Consider the following 22,593-nt stretch of genomic DNA (forward strand, 5'->3'; position numbering starts at 1 on the left):
TACAATACATTTTGAGGACGGCTATCGCCGTATTCCCGTTCTCCTCCGGGAATCCTCCCGGTCCGAGGCATGCTTCTCCTCCAAAACTCTCGATTCCATCGCTCTTCTAATTCCTTCATTTCATGAGCGTCGAGGTCTACCTCTTTTTTTTCTTCCAGGGGGCTTCCATTTGGGAAGTTTTTGGGGCCAACGTTCGTCAGGCATTCTCAATAGATGTCCAAACCATTTTGAACCTCTTCTTTCTATTCTGTCAATGACCGTTTCTGTAGCATTCATATTATTTCTTATAGATTCGTTGGTCTTGCCACAATTGAAGGTTAAAATAAGGTTATTGACGTTTGACATTAATCCAACTTGTAAATACAATACATTTTGAGGACGGCTATCGCCGTATTCCCGTTCTCCTCCGGGAATCCTCCCGGTCCGAGGCATGCTTCTCCTCCAAAACTCTCGATTCCATCGCTCTTCTAATTCCTTCATTTTATGAGCGTCGAGGTCTACCTCTTTTTTTTCTTCCAGGGGGCTTCCATTTGTGAAGTTTTTGGGGCCAACGTTCGTCAGGCATTCTCAATAGATGTCCAAACCATTTTGAACCTCTTCTTTCTATTCTGTCAATGACCGTTTCTGTAGCATTCATATTATTTCTTATAGATTCGTTGGTCTTCCTTTCCTGCCTTGATGTTCTAGCTTCTTCTTCTTCTTGTGCCACTCCTATCGGAGATTGGAAATCATTAAGGCTATCCTGACCTTGTTTACAGCTGACCTAAAGAGTTCTAGCACTTCTTCTCAAATAATCCATTTCAACTGCCAACAATCTTCTCTTCAGATCTGCATTAATTGTCCATACTTCAGAGGCATAACAAAGAACTGATTGAACCATGGTTTTCCCTATTCTTTTTTTGTTCTTTTTGAAAATGTGGTGATTCCACCATAAGGAGTTCAGACATCCTACAATTTTACGTCCCTGATTAATTCGTGTTTAATTTCGGTTTCTCCCAAGCCGTTATTAGTAATGAGTGGACCTAAATATTTAAAATTTTCCACTTGTTTGGTTTCCACGTCCTCGTCTATCAACATTTCAAACCTTGCATCTGAATTGATAATTAAGTAAATATTCTGTTTTCTTCATGCTAACTTGTAACCACCATTTTAAATATTCTCTCTATAGGTGCTTTATCATAAATTCTAGATTATAAGAATCTTGAGCTAAGATGACTTGATCATCCGCAATTCTGGCTCATTCCCTGGCAGTGGTTTTTACAATTTTGGAGGGCTGCCTTAATATATAAATTAAACAGTAAGGTTGACATACTGCATCCTTGTTTTAGTCCTTTAGTTACTTTTATTGGCTCTGATAGTATATATCCGATTTTTAGGTAAGTAGTGTTATCCCTGTATACTTCTGTGATTATTCCTAAAAGGTATGGACTAATGTGAGTTGTTGTTAAGCTTGCCACAATATAAGTCTTGGAACTGTATTATACGCCTTTTCTAGGTCGATTAAGGCTAGATGTACTTCGGTACCAACCGCTATTCTTTTTTATATTAATTGTTGGATTATAAACAAGTTATCAGTGCAAGATCAAAGATCAAAAATTCAAACGTCAATAAACTTATGTTAACCTTCAATTGCGACTTATTCACAATAAAATAGTAATTAGATCTTATCTCTGCCGTTAGCCCGGTTGGTGTTTCTCTTCTTCTTCTTTCTTTTTAATGACTGCCCGGATGTAATTGTGAACAATATTCCATCCCTCCGTATTCCCGTCATCTTCACGATCATTTCTCTTACACTCACAGGGTTCATACGTATTTCTTTATACATTCTGTTTCTCTCCACTGTACATCTATTACACTCCAGCATTGTGTCAGCAACAATGTCGGAATATTTGCAGTATAGGCATTTTTCTATATCTGTCTTTCTGAACCTATGAAGATACGCCCTAAAACAGACAATCTACCCAGTCCCTTAGGCTCGGGATCAGCATATTTGTCCACTGAGCAACATCTTCCTTGTTATTCCACTCTTCTTGTCATCTTTCCATTGATCTTTCTCTTTTTTCTTTTTTTATAGCTGTTGTCAAATGCTTTTTTGTCCCATAGATATGTCTCTTTTCTACTGCTAACACATGCAGAGAAATACAACCTGTGATAGTCCACAAGGCCGCCGCAGATACAGTCCATGCTACTCGCAACATACTCGTTCGGTCTACTTTTTTATAATCCTAATATTAGGTATCTATATCTAAATATAATGAAAAATATTATTAATTATTGTCTATTTATACAATAATTATAGTGTTCTACATATTTAAAGTGGTAATTTAATTATTCAATCAGCGTTTTGGATTTTTTGTATTGTGTGTGAAAGACAAGTTACATTTCCCTACTATTCTTTATATATTGTTTACTTTATATGCCCTGGGGGGTTTAACCCCCAAACCCCCCCCCCCCCTGGGTGCGCCACAGCTCAGACGATCTTTCATTGTAGCGCACAATGCAAAGAAGCTCATTTTGGCAGCAAGTCGTTGTGGGTTGCACTATTGTGCGATGTAAATAGATTCTACTGGTTGCACATATTCTATTGTATTGTATTCATTGTAGTGATAGGCAAAAGAAATTAGAAGGCACCTGCTTAAATCCTTTCAGTGGAGGCGGTAGATCAACGGAAAACGTCACAAAAACTGGTGGTGTAAACTTACATGATCCTTCTATCTAACTGACTAGGTACCACGAGCTTGCTTAGGATTTGAAGGATTAGGCAGGCTGGCTGTAGGAAATCCTGAAAAACAGATTTCAAGGCTCATTTAATCACTTGCAAAAAATATTGCGATTCACGGACGTGAGTTCTATACCATGCATTTGTTAGGTTCTGCTGGATCCTGCAATCTATAGTTGCAGGGTTTGCTGTCAATTTTCACGTTTTTTTTTTCAACTTTTGATGACATTACAGCAACGTGTTTCTGTTTTTTACTGACAACGAAACAAAATAAAAAGGACGTACAATACAGTCGAAGATTCTCCGTAAAACATAAACAAAAGGAACAAAATAACAATATTGTACAATACAATCAAGGGATTTCCCATAGAAGATAAGCAAAAAGCATTGCCAACTTGGGAGATTTTAACCATAGTTTTTTAAGTAATTTTTAAGAAATTTAAGTAAAAAAGCAATGTTACGTAACGCGTTGTTAGAACTCCCCTCCCGCCCCTGCAACGCACCATAACGTTTTACAAGAATGGTCCTCCCAAATTGTGTCACGTAATACTTGAACGACCCCTTATCCATAGACTACGTTTCAGATCCAGTTTTAATTTTACTATATTATATACTTTTTTTTAGGAACACGAGCTTAAATGATATAGAAATGACAACTATGCCAGATCATTCAGATAAAAAATTGTCAGAAAAAGGAGAAGCAGATGTTTTCAAACAACCGCAGACAGCTAATGCAGTTTTAACTGAAACCGATATGAGTATAAACGATCTTTCCTCTAAAGTGCACAAATTATCTCCGGCTGATAAAAAAGGTAGAGAAGAAGAAAATAGTGGTAAATCCTTACGAAACGTGCATCAAGTTTTAGAATCTGATAGTATTGCAGCTTACAATAAAAAGGTATGACGAAAACTTGTTTTGTAGTATTTATTATCGTAACTAATTTTGACATTTCTAACAGTTTTCTTTTAAGGATTTAGATTTACTTAAATCGGTAACTACATTCTTAACTGTAATAACTTTTAAATTCTTATTTTAAATCTTACCTTCTTTGTCTTTAATGTTAGTTTATCCTTATATTCCATTTTTGGTGATAACATGTTACGATTTCTACTAAGTTTCTTAGTATCAGTATCTTTCATTGATTTTATCATCGTCACTTCTCAGAAATCTTGACTAGATCGCTTTTTTTTCTTATGCGAAATCTACTCCTATATCTTTCGCAGCCATTCGTCTTCTATCATCCTCTTTACATGTATATATTATGTTGATTGATTTTTCGTGTCTTCTACCTTCGATTCAGTTTCTTCATGTTTCGTATTTATTCGTTTTTGGCCTTTCAAAGTTTCCATCTAAAAGAAATTCTTTCGTTTTTTTTTCTTTTCTTATGACATTTATAATGCATAGCAATAGGACACTAATATTTGTAACTTTCAAAACTTCTAGTTTATTATAAAGTTTTTTTTTGTTAAAAATTTTTATGGCGAGACAATCAATATGTGCAGTAGATTTGGCCAAACGCATTTTTTCTCTAGGTCAGCAGATAAATATAATAAACAGATTAATTTTTCTACATATTTTCTCACCAGCATCTTATTTTATAGGTAATAGGTGATGAGGAAAAAAATAAAGAGAACAATTTGCCTACAACGGAACACGAAGAACTACCAGTCGAAATGAGTTATATTGCGGATAAGAACAATAGTAGTATTCGAAGAAAAAGAAAATTGTATGATCCAAATGATTTGTCTGTAATTTCATTCCAAGAAGATGAGGTTGAGAGATGCGGAAAAAAGATAACTACGGAACTAAAAATTGAGATGAAACAAGGTATCTTTATAGTTTTTACTCATGCGCTTTTTTATAAAATTGCGTAGTCAGTCGGTTACGTTTCACAAACAAGGTTTGATTTATAATCCGATTAAGTAATTCATTTATTTTTTGTGGTCAGTTGCATTTTAAAGGAGAAAAATGGATATTAGAGAAATTTTTTGGTGGAGCAACATTGAGCGGTATTACGACGGTTATTATATAAACGGTTACTCTATAACAGCGGTGCTCAAAGAGTCGATCGCGATCGACCGGTCGATCGCCCAAGTTTTTGAAGTCGATCGCGATTCACGGAGAAAATCCGAGCACTGTATTAGACGCAAATATTAGAAAATGGGAAAATATAAACTGAAAATCCCAAGAATAAAAAGAAGATAATAGTCCACATAAACGAAACTAAAATAATGCTTAATACCCTGACTCACCACACGTGCATGATGGAGATAATTATGATGCTATCTCTTCACCCGGAAGTTGCGATAATGCTGATTCGGCATATCAGCATTCACAGATAAATTTAAACTGGGAGTGTGCTGTATCGGCATTGTATTACTGTTAGTCAAGCATTAATCATTCATTAGTAAGTTATTACTAGTAAAACATTTTTGTAATATATTTATTCTTTACATTAATATTTGAAACTCGATATGACTGCTGCGAAAAAGAGTAAAACGTATCATTTTAATAATGCGTGGGAAGAAGAATTCCTGTTTACTATGGTGAAAGATAAGTGTGTTTGTCTTGTTTGTCGGTCTTCCGTTGCTCTACCCAAACGCGGAAATTTAGAACGGCATTATAAAACTTTGCATAAAAACTATGAAAATGATTTTTCGCAAAACAGTTTGTTTAGAAAACGGAAAGTAAAAGACTTGAAAAGTAGTTTGAAGACGGAACAATCAATGTTCACTAGGCCTGTTAAATAATCAGTAGCTGCAACAATTGCACCGTTCAAAATTTCTTATATATTGGCACAACATAAAAAACCATTTGAAGATGGAGAGGTAGTGAAGGAAGCATTCATTGAGGCTGCGAATGTGTTATTTCAGGACTTCAAAAATAAAACAGATATGTCCGCCATCAAAGAAGTCCAGTTATCACATCCAACGGTTACTAGACGTATCGAAATCATAGGCAAAGATTTGGAAAGCCAAGTTAAAAGTAATATTATGAAGTGTATGTACTTTTCTTTGCAATTTGACGAGTCAATCGATATGACTGATATCGCCCAGTTGTGTATTTTCATTCGGATGGTATTTTCTGACATGTTGGTTAAAGAAGAATTGTTAACAACGCTGTCTCTGAAAGAAAAAACTCGCGGAGAAGATATATACAACGTTTTATAAATTTTGAGAAACAATACGAGCTACCGATTTACAAACTCGTGTGTATTACAACAGATGGTGCACCATCCATGACTGGCGTTAACAATGGATTTGTTGCATTATGTTGAGCTAACGATGACTTTCCATCGTTTTTTCATTTCATTGCACCATTCACCAGCAAGTTTTGTTATCCAAAATTTTAAATATGGACGACATCATGAAGATGACAACAAAAATTGTGAATTCAATCAGAGCGCGAAGCTTGCAACGACGTCTTTTTAAAGCGCAATTGGAAGATGGCGACTCTGCAGAACACACTGATTTACTTCTGCATACAGATGTTAGGTGGTTGAGCCGTGGAAAATTTGTAGATAGGTTCCAGGAGCTACTTCCCGAAATAATTTCTTTTTTAGAAGAACGAGGGAACGACACTCATCTACTTCAAAACGAAAAATGGCTCAATGATCTGGCTTACCTAACAGATTTAACAAATCATTTGAACCTCCTTAATTTTGAACTACAAGGTAAAAATAAAACAATTATCGATATGATGAGCGCAATACATTCTTTTGTCAATAAATTGAAATTGTTGATTAAGCAAATTAGCAGAAAGGATTTAAACAACTTTCCATCGTTGAAAAAAAGAGTAGCCGCTCATTTAAATTATGTTTATTACGAAACGGAGCTGGAAACACTTCATGGTGAGTTTGAAAGACGCTTCGCTGATTTAAAAAAACTGACAGATATTGTAACGTTCATGTCTAATCCATTTTCTTGTCAAGGTGTGGAAATACGTTCAATATGGAGATCATTTTCGTCCAAAATGAGGTACAGAAAATAATTTCGGATATACATCTTAAATCCAGAGCGACCGATACGAAATTTTGGTCTTTCATATCGTCGGAGAAATATCCGCCTTTGAGACAGGTAGCTCTGCAGCTCACAGCATTCTTTGGATCAACATACTTATGTGAGTCTGCATTTTCCCAAATGAAGATAGTGAAATCAAAATATCGTAATCGGCTAACTGACGAACCTCTTCATGCTTGCGTTTGGCCGTCCGTAATTACGTACCATCATATGAAATACTTGTGGATGATATGCAGTGAAAGAGAAAAACATGACTTTATTTACAACCCACTGTAGTTACAACTTTTGATTAACTTGAAAGGCGCAATAAAGTTTTTATTTTCAAAATTGTTTTTTTAGTATGCTTTGTTTTTAAACCAGGAGGAGTAAACTAAAGAGACATAATTCACACCCAAGAAAGTCACTAGAGAGGTTACCAAATACATCTTCTTTTTTGGTTGATCATATCGGCCTTCGACGGTAATCCAAAAATATTATATTATACTAACACGTCGCTAAAGAGTTTTAAAAATAACTGATTTTTATATAAAAGCACTCTAAAAATCTAAAAATTAAAAGAATAACGCAGAAAACACAAAAAATCGGCGGTATAATTTAATTAAGCTATGAAATGCCATTAGTGTCAAAATTTCATAACAGTGGAGTAAACTTGCCTGAGGTTGGACCAATTACAAACAAACAAAAAATCAGGGTATAATTGTCGATCTCCGGACGCTTGCAGTTTATGTGGTAGATCCCATGCAGTATAAGTCTGAACACCACTGCTCTATAATGTATATTTCTACATTGTATTAATTAAAGGGCTGACTAAGACATGAATGTTTTCTGACCCAATTAGCTCTTAGAAAATATAAAGTCACTAGTAATCTTTTAAAATAAGGTCTTTAAGTGAAGACCAACGATTTGCAAAAAAAATCTTTTAGTTAAAAAAGCTCGAAAATAATTCTTATCGGTTTTTGTTTGCCCCTAGTGACTGTATAATAATAGTTTTAAAGATAAAACAATCTTTCTAAAAGCAAATCTCATTTATTGTTTAAGTGAGTAATACAATATTTTGCGGTTTTAAATATAAAATATTGTTCTGAAATTGTTTAATATTGAAACGCGATTGCATAGTTGTTCAATTGTCTCAGTAATAAAATATTTTGTGAAAATGCTTGCCACTGCATTTGCAACCAGCTGTTTTTCTTAATGAAAATTGATTAAACTGTTGAAATCGAATTAAATATAGAATTCTCCAATTAAATATCTGAATAAAATTGTTTTTACCATATATTTTTCGTATTTCTTTTGTAAACTCGAAACATTGCCTCAGATTTCCGTACAGATTACTATTCTGAATTTGCATTTGTATATTTGTACAAATGTTTGGACTATGCCTCTCACGAATAAACCATTTTTATTCTATTTATTAACGTATTCTATAAATTATGTTTTAGGTATAGATGAATCTAATACAATCGAAAAATCACGTTCAATTCTATTAAGTTCAGCCAGAGACGGCTATGAACCATTAAGTTGTGCCAGAAATGATCAGGATTCACCAAGCACTTGTAGAAAAAAATCAGCTTCATTAAGTTTCACGAAAAAATATCATGATCCATCAAAACATGCCAGAAAAAATTTGACAATGAGTTATGTCAGAACTAAAAAAACCAAAAAGGGAACTAATTCACGAAACCGTTCATATTTAGGTGCTATGTTGAATCTACATAAAAGAAACAAACGTGAAAGTAGTAATAATATCAGTGAAGCTAATCGAACAATGTTAAATAGAACCTTGCACAAGATTTTTGGTTGGCCAGTTGAAGCTGAAAGTTTCTTAAAAAAAGTTCTTAAAAAATCCAATGCAAACTCTACAGAATTAAAAAGAGAAGAATGTGCAGAAAATAAATACGAATCACAAAATGAAAATACTAGAAGCCCCATCATTGTCAAAGCTAAGGGCCCTACAAAAAGGAAAAAAATACCAAATGATCAAATTCGTTATGCTGATTTAGTCAAGGCCCGAGATGCTAGTCACCATAAGGCAAAGGAAACATTTATGAAGGTTCTGAAAGATATTCAAGATGATTTAAATGATGGAGAAAATTTGATGGAAATGCTTCGAAAACATAAGAAAAAATCAACAACTACGGAAAAACGTTCTTCGAAGAATAAAAGTATTACACCTAAATTAAAAGGTAAGTAGCTTAGAAATAAAAACCAAAGTTGTATTAAATTATTTTATTTCTACTACTCCCACTACTAAAGTAATGTACGTAATATGGCTAGCAAAAAGATGCTTTTTTATTTTTCTGTTAACATGCAAATAATGCAGTCTATATAAAAATTATCACCTTTATTATCACTCTCTATCTCTCTAGTCGTTTCCTCATTAGTGAGTGTCGTGATTTTCTACCATACGAACAACTGTCTCTTTCCATCGGCTTCTTTTCTGGGCTGCTCTCATGGACTCAGATAATGGTTTGCCACTGGCTTTCTGTACTTGAGCAATCCAGTGAGTGGGTGAGCGGCCTCTGCCTCTCAAACTTCAACTTTCTCTTATAAGTCTCTCAAGATTATCATTACTTCTTCTTGCAATATATCCGAAAAACTTTAAGACTCATTCGACACAAATAAGGAGACTCGAGTCTGAATGTTAAGCTCTTGGAGGATTGAGTGGATTTGTTCTGTGCTCTGTCCATAACATCCGAAATATTCTCTATCCTCTAGCACCACATTTCGAAAGTGCCAATTCCTTTTCGCTCGTCCTATTCCATTGTCCATGTTTGTTACACGTAACTAAATATGGGAAAAATTTAAGTAAATACCAATCTCATTTTGGTGTTCTCCGACAAAGAGCGATTTTTCCATAGTTTTTATAACCAATCCATAGCATTTTTGGCTATTCTCCTAGTATTTCAGTTTCACAAGAGCCTACTTTATTAATGTAGGATCCTAGTTAATTGAACTCGTTAACCTTTTCAAACTGCTTCAAAGCTCCAGTTGTTTGCAGTGAGTTTGAATCATCTTACTACAACAAAACAAAATAAGTCAACGCGCATGTTCTTGCATTTTTCTCGCACCCCTGTGACGTAAACCAGAGGTAACTTTGATGGCGTTATGTTGAATGCTCTACCTGTGTCCATGTTACTGTGTTCATATTTTACAATTATAATTGTAAAATCACAAAACACATATTGCTCGAAATTGTGACGAAATTGGAAAATATTGGATACCAAGTTCACGCGATTAATAGATATTTGGGTGATAGTAATAGAAGTCTTTGGAGTGGTCTAAATATAAATGAACAAAATACGTGGTTTGAAAATTACATTCGTAGAAAAAAAATGCTTGTTTTGTGGATACGCCACATACTTATGATCAAATTGTTAGGAATCATTTTCTTGACTCTAGTTTTTTATTAAATGGCCTAATATTTAAATCGAATCCGGTTTTACAGTAACTTAATAAGTTTCTTAAAATAGAGTTACTTAATAATAATGAAAAACTATATTTAAATATTTCTCGCAGAGTAAATAAAGATTTTTTGACTGCCAAAGGTGCTTAACGTCAAAAGTTGAAATTTGCTACTAAATTATTTTCACACACAATTTCTCTAGCCATTTTTAGATTAGGAGTTTTAGGTTTGTATAAAAACAACTAATTTTAATGCTCTAATTTCTTCAAAACTGTTTGATTGGTTTGATATTATTAACTCCAAGGTGCCAAACAGTGAAAGGAACAAAATAAAATTTTAAATAACATGGAGAAAAGAATATTAGCTGTAAGAAAAATTGGATCCAACTCTTTACTTCCATTCCAGCTTGACTTTTTCTTGACTTAAAAAACCTCTTTGATGTAAAATATATATTAACTTATAATCTTAATTAGGACCCTCTAGGATTAGTTTCAATTTTATGATGATCATCCAACATGATACATGATCCTCCAACTACTATGAATTTTAAGTATAGATTGAGAAACTATATAATGGGTAGAAACGATGAAATTATTTCTACGATGATGTATCAGAGTCGGCTAATATTACTATTAACAATGTAATTAATTGTGAAATTGTCTTCTTCTTCTTAAAGTTCCATCTCCTATCGGAGGTTGGATATCATAACGGCTATGGTCACTTTGTTGGCTGCTGCTCTGAAAAGTTGTAGTGAACTACAGTTAAACCATTCTCTAAGGTTCTTCAGCCAGGAGATGCGTCTTCTTCCTATGCTTCTTCTTCCTTGGATCCTTCCTTGCATAATAATTCTCAGCAGCTCATATTTTTCTCCTCTGGTTATGTGACCCAAATATTCTAGTTTTCTTCTTTTTATGCTGTTCATAATTTCTAACTCCTTATTTAGACGCCGTAGTACCTCAGCATTGGTAATCCTTTGAACCCACTGAATTTTTAATATTCTTCTGTAACACCACATTTCGAACGCTTCTATTTTTCTTATGTGTTGTTTCTTCAATGTCCAAGCTTCCATTCCTTATAGTAAGATAGAAAATATGTAAAATCTTAGAGCCCTCAATCTGAGATGCAACTGAAGGTCTCTGTTGGTAAGTATTGTCTTCATTTTCACAAATGCTTGCCTTGCAGTTTCAATTCGGACTTTGATTTCTCTGCTTTGGTCATTTTTCTCATCAACCCAGGTTCCCAGATATTTATATGTCTCTACTTTTTCTATTTGGGTTTGCTCTATCATTAATCTTTCATTTCCATGTTGCGTTTTTGAGACAATCATAAATTTAGTTTTTCTCTTATTTATTTTTAGTCCGTATCTAATGCAATAATGGTTAATTCTATTTACCAATTCTTGTAGCGATTCCAGGGTGTCTGCCATTAAAACGGTGTCATCAGCGAATCTTATGTTATTTACTATTCTTCCGTTTACAGAGATTCCATCACCCAGATCTGCTATCGCTTCCTGGAATATGGCTTCACTGTACACGTTAAACAGTAATGGTGACAGAACACCGCCTTGTCTTACTCCTCTCTTTATATCTATATTTTCGGACTTTTGTTCTTCTATCTTTATATTGGCCTTTTGATTCCAATACAGATTGATAATGATTCGTAAGTCTCGTCTGTCTATATCTTTGTTTCTCAATACTTCTATTAGTTTTTCATGTCGGACCCTGTCGAATGCCTTCTCGAAGTCGATAAAACAGGAATAAATATCTAGGTTTATATCTAAGCATCTTTGAGAGAGGGCATTAAAAGCAAACAATGCCTCTTTCGTTCCCAGTCCCTTGCGGAACCCAAACTGAGTATCATCCATATCATCTTCTAGTTTTCTATATAATCACCATTTCCATGAATCACCTTTAGAAATATTTTGAGGGTATGGCTTATTAGTGATATTGTCCTATAGTCTGAACAATCTTTGGCATATACTGTTTTTGGTACTGCTACAAAGGTGGACACCAACCATTCCTGTGGGATTTTTCCAGTTTTATATACTTCATTAAATAGGTCCAGAAGTACAGGTAGCGTTTCATCGTCTAGACATTTCAGTAGTTCCGCAGGTATTTCGTCTGGACCTACAGTTTTTCCGTTTTTTGCGTTTCGTATTGCTTGTTCGATTTCCTCTATTATGATCTCTGGCCCCGTTTCGCTTTCGATTTCTTCCGGTTCTTGTCGATTATCCTCAAACAGATCTGTTATGTATGTCTTCCATTTTTTTAATTTCTATAATGATTTTTCCATTTGCGTCTTTCAGAAGGGCATCTTTCTTTTTTCTCAGTGTATTTGTCATTTCCTTTATTTTCTTATGCATGTTAAAGCTATCATACTGTTTAGCATATGCCTCTATTTCACTGCATTGATTAGCAAGCCAGGTGGATTTGGCCTCTTTTATTTTCTTTCCTATCAATCTCTGTAGTTCCTTGTATTTTGCTTTACTCCTGCCTTTATGTTTCCTTCTTTCCTCCATTAGATCTAAGATTTCTGAAGTCATCCATCACTGTTTTTTTCTTATTTTCGTCTGCAGTAGCTTTTCTCCTGCCTTTATTAAAGTTTCCTGTACCATGTTCCATTTATCATTAACATCTGTTGTTTTTATCACGTCTTGTTTGATTTTCTTTAAGTTATCATTTATTTCTTGTTTTAAGCTTTGACGTATAAGTTTTTCTTTTATCTTTGAGACATTAAACCGTATATTTGTTTGTTTTTGGATCTTCTTCAATTTTATCTGCATTACGCCTACTAATGGATTATGGTCTGAATTTATGTCAGCTCCGGGGTATGTTCTCACAGACTTTATAGCGTTTTTATATCTAGATTTTATTAAAATGTAATCTATCTGATTTCGAACAATGTTGTCTTCTGAATCCGCAGGTGATTTTCAAGTATAAAGTCTTCTTTTAGGTAATTTAAAATTTTTATTCATTATTACCATCTCCTCGCTTTGGCAGAATTCGACAAGTCTGTCCCCTCTTTCATTTCTTTCTCCCAAGCCAAATTCCCCCACACATCCGTCCACTTTTCCTTTTCCAACCTTGGCGTTGAAATCTCCCATCACCAACAATATATCATCTTTTTTTGTGGATCTTATGATTTCGTTCAATTGCGTGTAGAACCTCTCTATCTCGGTCTCATCTTTGTCGGCAGTTGGTGCATATATTTGTACAATGTTTATCTTTTTAGAGAATGTCTGCAATTGAATCATCATCAATCTCTCTGAGTAGGGAGTAACACCAACTACTGATTTATTTGTCGCTTTGTCTACAAGAATGGCAACTGTCTTGGATAATTGTTACCAACGTAATACATCATGCCGTTGTTTGTGGCTAGTTTTCCTGAATCGGGCCATTGAACATCGCTTATACCGAATATATTTATCTTAAGGCGATCCATTTCAGCTATTAGGTTGTCCAGCTTACCTGGTTGATATAAACTCTTCACGTTCCATGTGGCCAGTCTTAGGGTTCGTCCTTTTTCTATTTTCTCTAAACCAATGCTTTTCTTGGTTTCCTTCTGATTATGAGGGTTTCGCTTGCTGACGACCTGAGAGGCCTCATATTCTTCAAGTGTACCTCTCCTGCCGGATCTTGGTTTCCGACTGCCATGATCAGTAAGGTGTCTTTGGATTTCTGCAAACGCCATTATGATTTTCTAGGAATGTCATTTGAGACCTTTAATACAGTGGTTTTCCGTTCCCTTCCGTATCCTTATGCCGTTGACTACTTGATAGTTCCTCCGCCTTCGAAGCCGATTTCTCAACTCCAGGACAAAAGGGTGGCCTACCACTTACCAACTCATCCGCCCGAAGCCGTTGGTCAGTAAGTGTGGGATTGCTTATACCGGCAATCGCTCGGTGTGAAATTGTCACTGAATAGATACTTTCCTCACTAAACCTGGATATAAAAGACCTGGAACTGGATGGACTGGAAAATTTAGCCGGTTTCATTGCATTTAAGTTACAAAAAAAAAAAGAAATACTTGGATATATTCCGGACGCTAATGATATATCGTTTACTTGGATAAACCACGTTTCTAAGGGTGGTTTACTCAAACCAACCCTGGAATTTGTAACTAAATGTAGTTAACTGGAACATATTTTTTGTAATTATAAGTGGAACACATTTAAAATAACTAAAAATTTTTTGAAAACCTAATAGAAGCTGGAACACATGTAAATGTAAGTGAAGATGTAAAATTACTTTCTTTTTATGTAAAATGTATTTTAAAGTACGGATGCTAAATAAAAATATTAAAGATAATTACAATATCCGCATTGTATATACTTACCGGGCTTGTATATTTAATTTATGTCCTGTAGCAGTATTTATTTTGTTTGTAATATACACAATCAAATTTTTATATATTCATATATTTCTTTAATTAATTTTACAAATGACCGGTCCATTTTCAAACCACGTTTTCACAGAAAGTAACCTTAGTGCAAGAAATGGCATCAAGGTATACTTACCATTAACAGTTCAAGTTTCGTATTCACTCGCTGTATTCGCGTAGCGTATCCTGAACATATTCCGAATAAGTTCGGGATTAGTTACCAAGGCGCAGGCGTCAATGTAAACTTGTCCTGGACATGTTCCGCATTTTATGCACCGCAAACAATTTTCGGATTCGGAATGTAATGACGAGTTGCCTACAACAAAGCTAGACAAGGAAGCATTTTCTTATTTTGAAATCGAAATTAATTGTCAACCAAGGATGTAATATAATTATAGTAATGAAACAGCGTTGTCACATGATGCATCGTCAAAATATAATAAACACAAGTTCCCTGGTTTTTTCTCGTTACGATATCATGCGCATATCTTGTTTGTTATAATATCATGGTTTGAATAATCGATTCTAGTATAATTTTTCTTTATTGATCTTGTCCACATATTTTGCTTTCGGTTTCCACTAGCTGCAGCAGGGTTTAATTTCTTCTTCGGGTGCAATTCTTAGAGGTGTATCGTCTCCATATTTAAGGTTTGAGATCTTTTTGCCTACGATAGAGATACCGCCGTTCTCTTTGTCAAGTGATTTCTCATTATATATTTCACATAGAATTTAAAGAGATTTATATACAGTCAAATGCCTTCTGGTAATCCAGAATATAAATGATCATAGAATGTGTATATTCTCGAGCTTTTTCATTGAGCTGTCATTGAAGAAATGGGCTTATTTTATCAAATTAAATTATTTAAGGATTAAAAAGTTTATGTTAAATATTTGTAAAATAGTTTTGCAAAAGTATAGTGATTTTAAGCTTATAAACAGTTAAACTAACTCAGATGCAATAACGTATAGGAAGTTATTTTTTCTGTATTCGTATTCAGAGTTAGCTCTTTTTTTTTTAGAAATTCACCGGGACTTGGTTTATAAACAATGAACAATTTAAAAAGAACCATTGGAAACATTAAAAGTTTAAGTTTAGACAAAAAAACTAAAAACGATTCCTTTAAAAATGAGCCGTACATGTTGCGTCAAAAATAAAGCGTTTAAAAGCCAAGCGATTTTACTATTTCAAAAACTGAATTCATAAATTCAAATTTATAAAAGTCGCAATATATCTACTTCTAATCAACGAAAATTTTTGTCTCAAATCTTAATTTGGCATACCTCGTGGCAGACACCATACAACTGCATTTAGATAATTTGAGTAATTTGTTTAAACAATTTAAAATAAATATTTATTTTGCAAAATTTTACTTTTTCTTATAATTAATAGTAGAAAAGGTTGCGCAAAGATAGGTAACTTAAATATTTATATATTATAGTTATAAACAATATCTTTTAAAAATACTAATTGCAAGTTTATGCAACGAGGTACACCAAATTCAAACATCAATTCTCTTTGATTAGAACCAGAGATATTACGACTTTTATTTTGAATTTATGAATTCAGTTTTTGAAACAGTAAAATTGAGAAATAAAAAAATGCTAACTTGAATTGTAAGCGTCGTAGGACAATGAATCTTTTTTAATTGCATATGTTGGTGCGTTTGAGTTATTTGAAAGGTTTATAATTTTAAAATCATAGCACTTTTATAAACCTATTTTACAATATTTAGCAATAATTTTTTAATCAATAAATGATTTAATTTGAAAAAGTAAGCCTCTCTTTTCAATTTGATGCTTTCACAATTTATGTACACTTACAATTTTACGCATAATAATGTTGTAGATAAAAACTTTCGGGGATAAACAATTTCAATTTTGCAATAACTGTTAAGTGAAACTTCTTGAAATTTTTATAGCTGAATACGTGTAATATTGTCCCTATTATCAAGCAAAATTATTTTTGTTCATTTTTAGAAAGTTTATTAATAATTTTTAAAAAATCGACTTTTGAATCTTATTTTGCAATAATTAAGCAACAAATTAACATGAATAACTTTACAAACTCTAATTTTTAAGAATTTTCTTATTCTATGGTTTTTCAGTAAAATTGTGTGACTTTTCCATATTTATTGGCCTTCACCTTTATTATTTCAAATCAAATAGCGATCTTATATTGTTTATATATTATTTAGGAGTAAAAATGACGTTAAATCTTTTGCATATTTTGTTAATTACATATTGTTATCACTAAATTTATCAAAAGCAGATGTTAGATACCTGAATCAATGAATGTCAAGAAAAAGGTTATTTGTTTGGCAATCTAGTCTATATACTTAAAAGATTATGTTTACTTGCAGCAAATACTAGCCAAAAAGTTAAAAGATCTAATGTTTCACAAAAAAGACGTAGTATTACTCCAAATAGGTCTGAGGAAGGTTCTTCGAACAAGAAACGGAAATTTAAGGTAAGTTGAGTTTAATATGTATATTTTTAGTTGTTTATTTTTCTTTATATTTACTAATATCCGTCAAAGACTTGACGGCACAAAAATTCAACCTGCTTTGTAAAAAAACAGTACAATGATCTAGGTTAGTTGGGTTTCAGTAAGTCAAAAATAAAATGTGTAAATTTTAAACCACGCTAAATATTATAATTCACAAAGAAAATGAATTTCCTGTAAGCCATAAATATGAAAAATTTTAGTAATCCTTTATAGTAGGTTTAATAATATAAAAAACCCTCTCGGGCTACATTAAAGAACGTTTTCGGAATGATTATTCCATCATCAGTGCTTTTACTAGGTATACATGAGTGAAGCTTCTAAATACGAGGCATGTTTTTTAAGTAAGTATCGTTTTGCGATTCCGCCGCCGCAGCGCTACACTCATTACAGTCTGATTCTTCATTATATACTTGTTTACTCCAGTGTTTAAGATGCCTCCAACAATCGTGAGTCATTCTGATTGTGAAGTACGGGCTGTTATACGATTTCTTAGTGCTAAAGGCGTAAAAAAGATCGATATTCATCGTGAGATTGTTGAAGTTTACGACGGACAAAACATTATGAGTGATGGAGTGGTAAGGAAATGGGTGAGAGCATTTAAAGATGGCCGCACAAGCGATGAATACAGTCGCTTTTGCAGATGATCTAGCCATCGTAATGGAAGATAATTCAAATTGGAGGATCATGGAAAACGGAAATAAGGCTCTGAACAAAGCATCCATATGGGTTAAAAAAAATAAATTAGCATTAGCAGCGGAGAAGATAGAGGTATTCATGCTAAAAAGCAAAAGAAAAGTGGGACTTTATGAAGTTCAACCTAGAAGAGGTTGAAATTCTACCAAGAAAGAGGTGAGATATCTGAAGGTTTAACTCAATGATCGATTTAATTTCACAAAATATGGAGAGTGGGTTGTCAAGAGAGCTGAGGAGAAGACCGACGCACCGCTTTACCAAAGATAATGCCAAATGTAGGGGGGCCTAGTTCCTATAAAAGAAAATACAAAAGAAAAGTTTTTTTTACAAAAGAAAGATGTATTTCGAAATAGTACACTCTACAGTTCTATATGCGGTTCCAGTCTGGGAGGAAGTGCTAAAGAAAAAAAAATGCAGGCAAATGATGATAAGGACGGAAAAAACCATTACTAAGGGTGTTAAGCCGATATAGAACAACCTCAACAATTGTCTACCATAAAAGAAGAGGGATATAAAGAAGATCAGCGAGGAAAGCAGAAAAAATAGTGTAGACAGTGGCAGAGAGATTGTTCCGAAGAAACTAAAGAAAATTAGACTAGGATACTCATCTCAACGTTAAAATATTATGTTTATATGGTATTAAGCCACCATTATTGGTTGTAATGAAAATTACATTTTTAACTAACTAATATTTGACATTTCGATTTCCACTCTAGAATTTGTTCTTAAAAAAGATAATTATAAAAAATTCTGCAAAAATGTATAACCAAGTTATTTGTTATTAGGTTATGACCGTTCAAAATTGACATACTTGTCCTCGATCTTGTAGGCAACAGCAGGTAAATCGCTAAAATAATCTGAGGTTGGTGTTTTTACCCTAAGGGTATCTGTTTGTGTGTTTTTTGGATTATATGTCTGTGTAAACTGCATCTTAATTATAGTTGTCTCACGTGAATTGAATACTGTGTATAAGATTGAAAGTGATGTTTTGCGACCTCCTATGACTCCGCTACTGTTGGTATATTCTTGTTGTTGACTTTTTCTTTTATTATTGGCAACTAAAGCCTGCTATATTCTGGTGAAGGGTTTGCTACACTTTTTTTTTTTCGTTAAGTAGGATTAGTGCTGCTTGACTCTTTTTATGTCTGTTTCTTTCATGATTATTGATGCATCATTCCATTGTGGTCTGTGCTCGTTGTCCCAGGCATGTTTGCATCTGGATGAAACATATATCTACAAACATGCCTGTGACAATGAGCACAGACCACAATGAAAAGATGCATCAATAATCATAAAAGAAACAGATATGAAACAAAAAGTCAAAGAACGAGCCCTCGTCCTACTTAACGAAGAAAAAGCAATTAACAAACCCTTCAGCATAATTCGGCAGGCTTTGGTTGACAACACTAAAAGAAGAAGTCAACAATAAGAATATACCAACAATAGCTGAGGACGAGGAGGTGGAAAAACATCACCTACAATCTTATAGACAATTCATATGCAACACAATACACAAAACATAAACCTACATTGCACAATTTACATAAACATAATACAAAAAAAAACAGAAAAAACAGTCAGAATTTGATATCCCTAGAGTAACAATGCCTCCCTCAGATTTTTTTCAGTTGTTTACATGCTGTTCCCTACAAGATCGAGGCCAAGTATATCAATTTTGAAAGGACATAACCCAATCACAAATAACCTGGTTATACATTTTGAGGGAAAGCGAAACGTCAAACATTAGTTGGTTAAAAACGTGATTTTCATTACAACCAATAATTATCGCTAAATCCCATATAAATATAATATTTAAATTAGACGTGCCACAAGAAAGTAGTCTCAGAACCTTGCTATACCAACTTTTATTTCACACAATTTTTGGTGGGCCATGTAACTTCGATTATAACAAAAGCTGTGAATTTTCTTTACCGTACCCACTAACATCTGGTAATACCTACGAAAAAGATAATTTTTTTATTTAAATGTTAAAGGATTATTAAGGAGCACAAAATATATGGAGTATTCTTCTTCTTCTTCAAGTGCCCTGTCCGTTGCGAACGTTGGCTATTTATATGGCAATTCTGATCTTATTTGCGGCGCTTCTGAATAGTTCGACCGATGTGAGCCCGAACCACTTCCTCAGATTTTGGAGCCACGAGTGTCTTCTCCTGCCTGGCCCTCGCTTACTATCTATTTTTCCCTGGACAATCAATTGCAGTAGACGGTACTTATCGTGTCTCAATATGTGGCCTTGATATTCAAGCTTTCTTTGTTTAATTGTATTAACGATTTCTTTCTCCTTTCCGATTCTTTGGATTACCTCTGTGTTGGTGACATGTTCGGTCCAGGATATACGAAGAATGCGTCGGTACACCCACATTTCGAATGCTTCTAGTTTTCTCGTGAGCGTCTCCGTCAGCGTCCAGGCCTCCACACCATACAGTAAGATCGGAAAAATGTAGCATTTAACTAGACGTAGTTTTAGGGGAAGAGACAAATCCCTGCGTATGAGGAACTTTTTCATATTGCTAAATGCTGCTCTAGTTCGTTCTATTCTCGCCTTAATTTCTGTGGCCTGCTCCCATTTTGCATTTACGTTGGTGCCAAGGTACACATAAAATTCTACATGGTCAATTAGTATGTTACTTATCCGTAACTGTCGAGCAGGCTGTTGCTTCTTGCTTATCAGCATCCACTTTGTCTTCTTGAAGTTGAGGCTCAGGCCATATTCCTCACTAACTGAATAAACTCTTTCCATTACCTGCTGTAATTCGTCTATGGTACTGGCAAGGATCACCGTGTCGTCGGCATATCTTATATTGTTCGTTAACTCGCCGTTTATTTTTATGCCCTCATTTGCATTTTCCATACATTTATTAAATATTTCTTCGGAATAAATATTGAATAGGAGTGGGGATAATATACAACCCTGACGGACACCTCTTTTGATCTGCACACTTTTAGTGAGTTCGTTGCCAATTTTTGCTCTTGTCAAATGCTTTTCTAAAATCCACAAAGCACAAATACACGTCCTTATCAACGTCTCTACACCGCTGTATAAGCACCTGGAGAGCGAAAATTGCTTCTCTAGTTCCAAGTGCTTTCCGAAAGCCAAACTGCGATCTATCAATATTTGACTCACATTTATCATATATATTCTTCTATGGAGTATTCTGATTTACAATTACAACAGATAAATCCTATCACAAAAATAAAATAGACGGTTTAGATTTGATTTCATAAGCTCTCGAGCATGCCATGAGTTCGCTCTGATGAAGCCAAGAGACAGAAATTAGCATATCAGCGATTGGTGGTACGCTGTAAGACAGATTTAGGTTGGATCTTGAATTCAATTTCCAACTTATATTCTTATTAGTAGCTGTCGCTGCAGCGTCTGTTTGCAAATATTTTTTAAATATTTACTTTTATAGTCGGAGAAGGTTTTGTTTAGTTAGAGCTTACCATGAGTTTGCTCTGATGAAGTCCAGAGGCAGAAATATGCATATCAGCGAATGGTGGTACCCTGTAACGAAATCAATCCTAAACCGTCTATTTTATTTTTATTATTTTACTTTAGTATGGAGTATTAGGAAATCGTTTTCACGAAGGGATTTCTGTCTAAACAAATTGGCATGACGTGGATACAATTATATATCCTCATGCCAGTGCCATTCGATTTCCGATTTAGACCCTATCATCTTTTACTTAACATCCAATCTGAATGGTATTGAAGCTATGATAAAAGCCATAGCATTCCAAAAAATATCTAAATCTCCGTTTTGGGATTCCAGACTGTTTTGCAGTCTCATTTCAAAATTTTCTTGTTCAACCTGCTCCAGCCATTTTCCTTTTGAGCTGCTTTTCTCATTAATTTTTATATATGAGCACATTATTGCAATCATGACACTTTCTTTAAAATTTGGAATTTTTCTTACAAATTACTATCAACTCTAATATCATTTTCTTTAAAATATTATCTGCAAACAAAATTTGTTAGTTGTAAGTCTGTATGGGTCGTATTTTTGGATGGATCGCAAATTTTGTTCCTTGGGCAAATAAAGTTGTTACAAAATGCATCTTTAATATTTCAAATGGGACACCCTGTATTTTTTTATAGTTTTGAGTAGCCCTGCATTTCCTGATTACAAATATATAACATAGTGTAGCATTAGTTTTGTTCTATAATGTATGATACTACTAAACTAAGATAAGAAAAAAATATATTTAGAAAGTCAACAAAATTAATGACGTACTATACTACATTTAAGATATAATACTACATTTATGATTATAATAGATGCTCAAAGTGCCCTCCATTGTTATCAATGCACTCCAATGCACTATCCAATGTCTCAAATTTTCTAATGCGTCAGATATTGTATTATTATGACCATTTAAATTTTCAATTTCCGCGCGAACTTTTGCCGTGTTAGTGTTAATATTTGTATTTGAATCGAGATACACTTTTTTTTTAAACCCCATAAAAAGCTATCACATGGTGTTAAGTCGGGACTATTTGGTTGTAATGGTACCCTTATTGCCGATCCACACATTAAATTGATTATTTAAATGTTCTTGAACGGCTACGACATTATGTGGCGGTGCTCCATCTTGTTGCCATATCATACTATTTAATTGATTTTGTGTATAATTTTGATTTAATAACTCATCCACTACTGTAATAACTTTATTTCACATTTATTGATTTTCTTCCTGACTTTTTTATGTGCTTAATTTTTCTTTTTCTATTATTTTTCTGTTCCCACGAATACCTATTTTTTCTATTAAAAATGCCTGAAATTGAAAAATTTGATTCATCTGTCCATAAAATGTTCTAAAAATAATTAGGATCATTGTTCAAATTTGTAA

General features: G+C 33.9%; 1 protein-coding gene across 2 annotated transcripts in view; it reads left to right on the top strand.

Moving 5' to 3' along the window:
- The window catches only part of LOC140434609 (uncharacterized), an 82,619-nt gene that overhangs the window by 57,195 nt on the left and 2,831 nt on the right, over nucleotides 1–22,593 (top strand). For both annotated transcript variants that reach the window (XM_072522995.1, XM_072522996.1), the window contains exons 11-14: nucleotides 3,344–3,617; nucleotides 4,322–4,547; nucleotides 8,179–8,922; nucleotides 16,883–16,989. In XM_072522995.1, the coding sequence (XP_072379096.1) occupies nucleotides 3,344–3,617; nucleotides 4,322–4,547; nucleotides 8,179–8,922; nucleotides 16,883–16,989 (1,351 nt within the window). The remainder of the gene's footprint in view (nucleotides 1–3,343; nucleotides 3,618–4,321; nucleotides 4,548–8,178; nucleotides 8,923–16,882; nucleotides 16,990–22,593) is intronic.

This window comes from Diabrotica undecimpunctata, chromosome 2 (assembly GCF_040954645.1).
Source record: "Diabrotica undecimpunctata isolate CICGRU chromosome 2, icDiaUnde3, whole genome shotgun sequence".
In the NCBI taxonomy this organism is placed as follows: domain Eukaryota; kingdom Metazoa; phylum Arthropoda; class Insecta; order Coleoptera; family Chrysomelidae; genus Diabrotica; species Diabrotica undecimpunctata.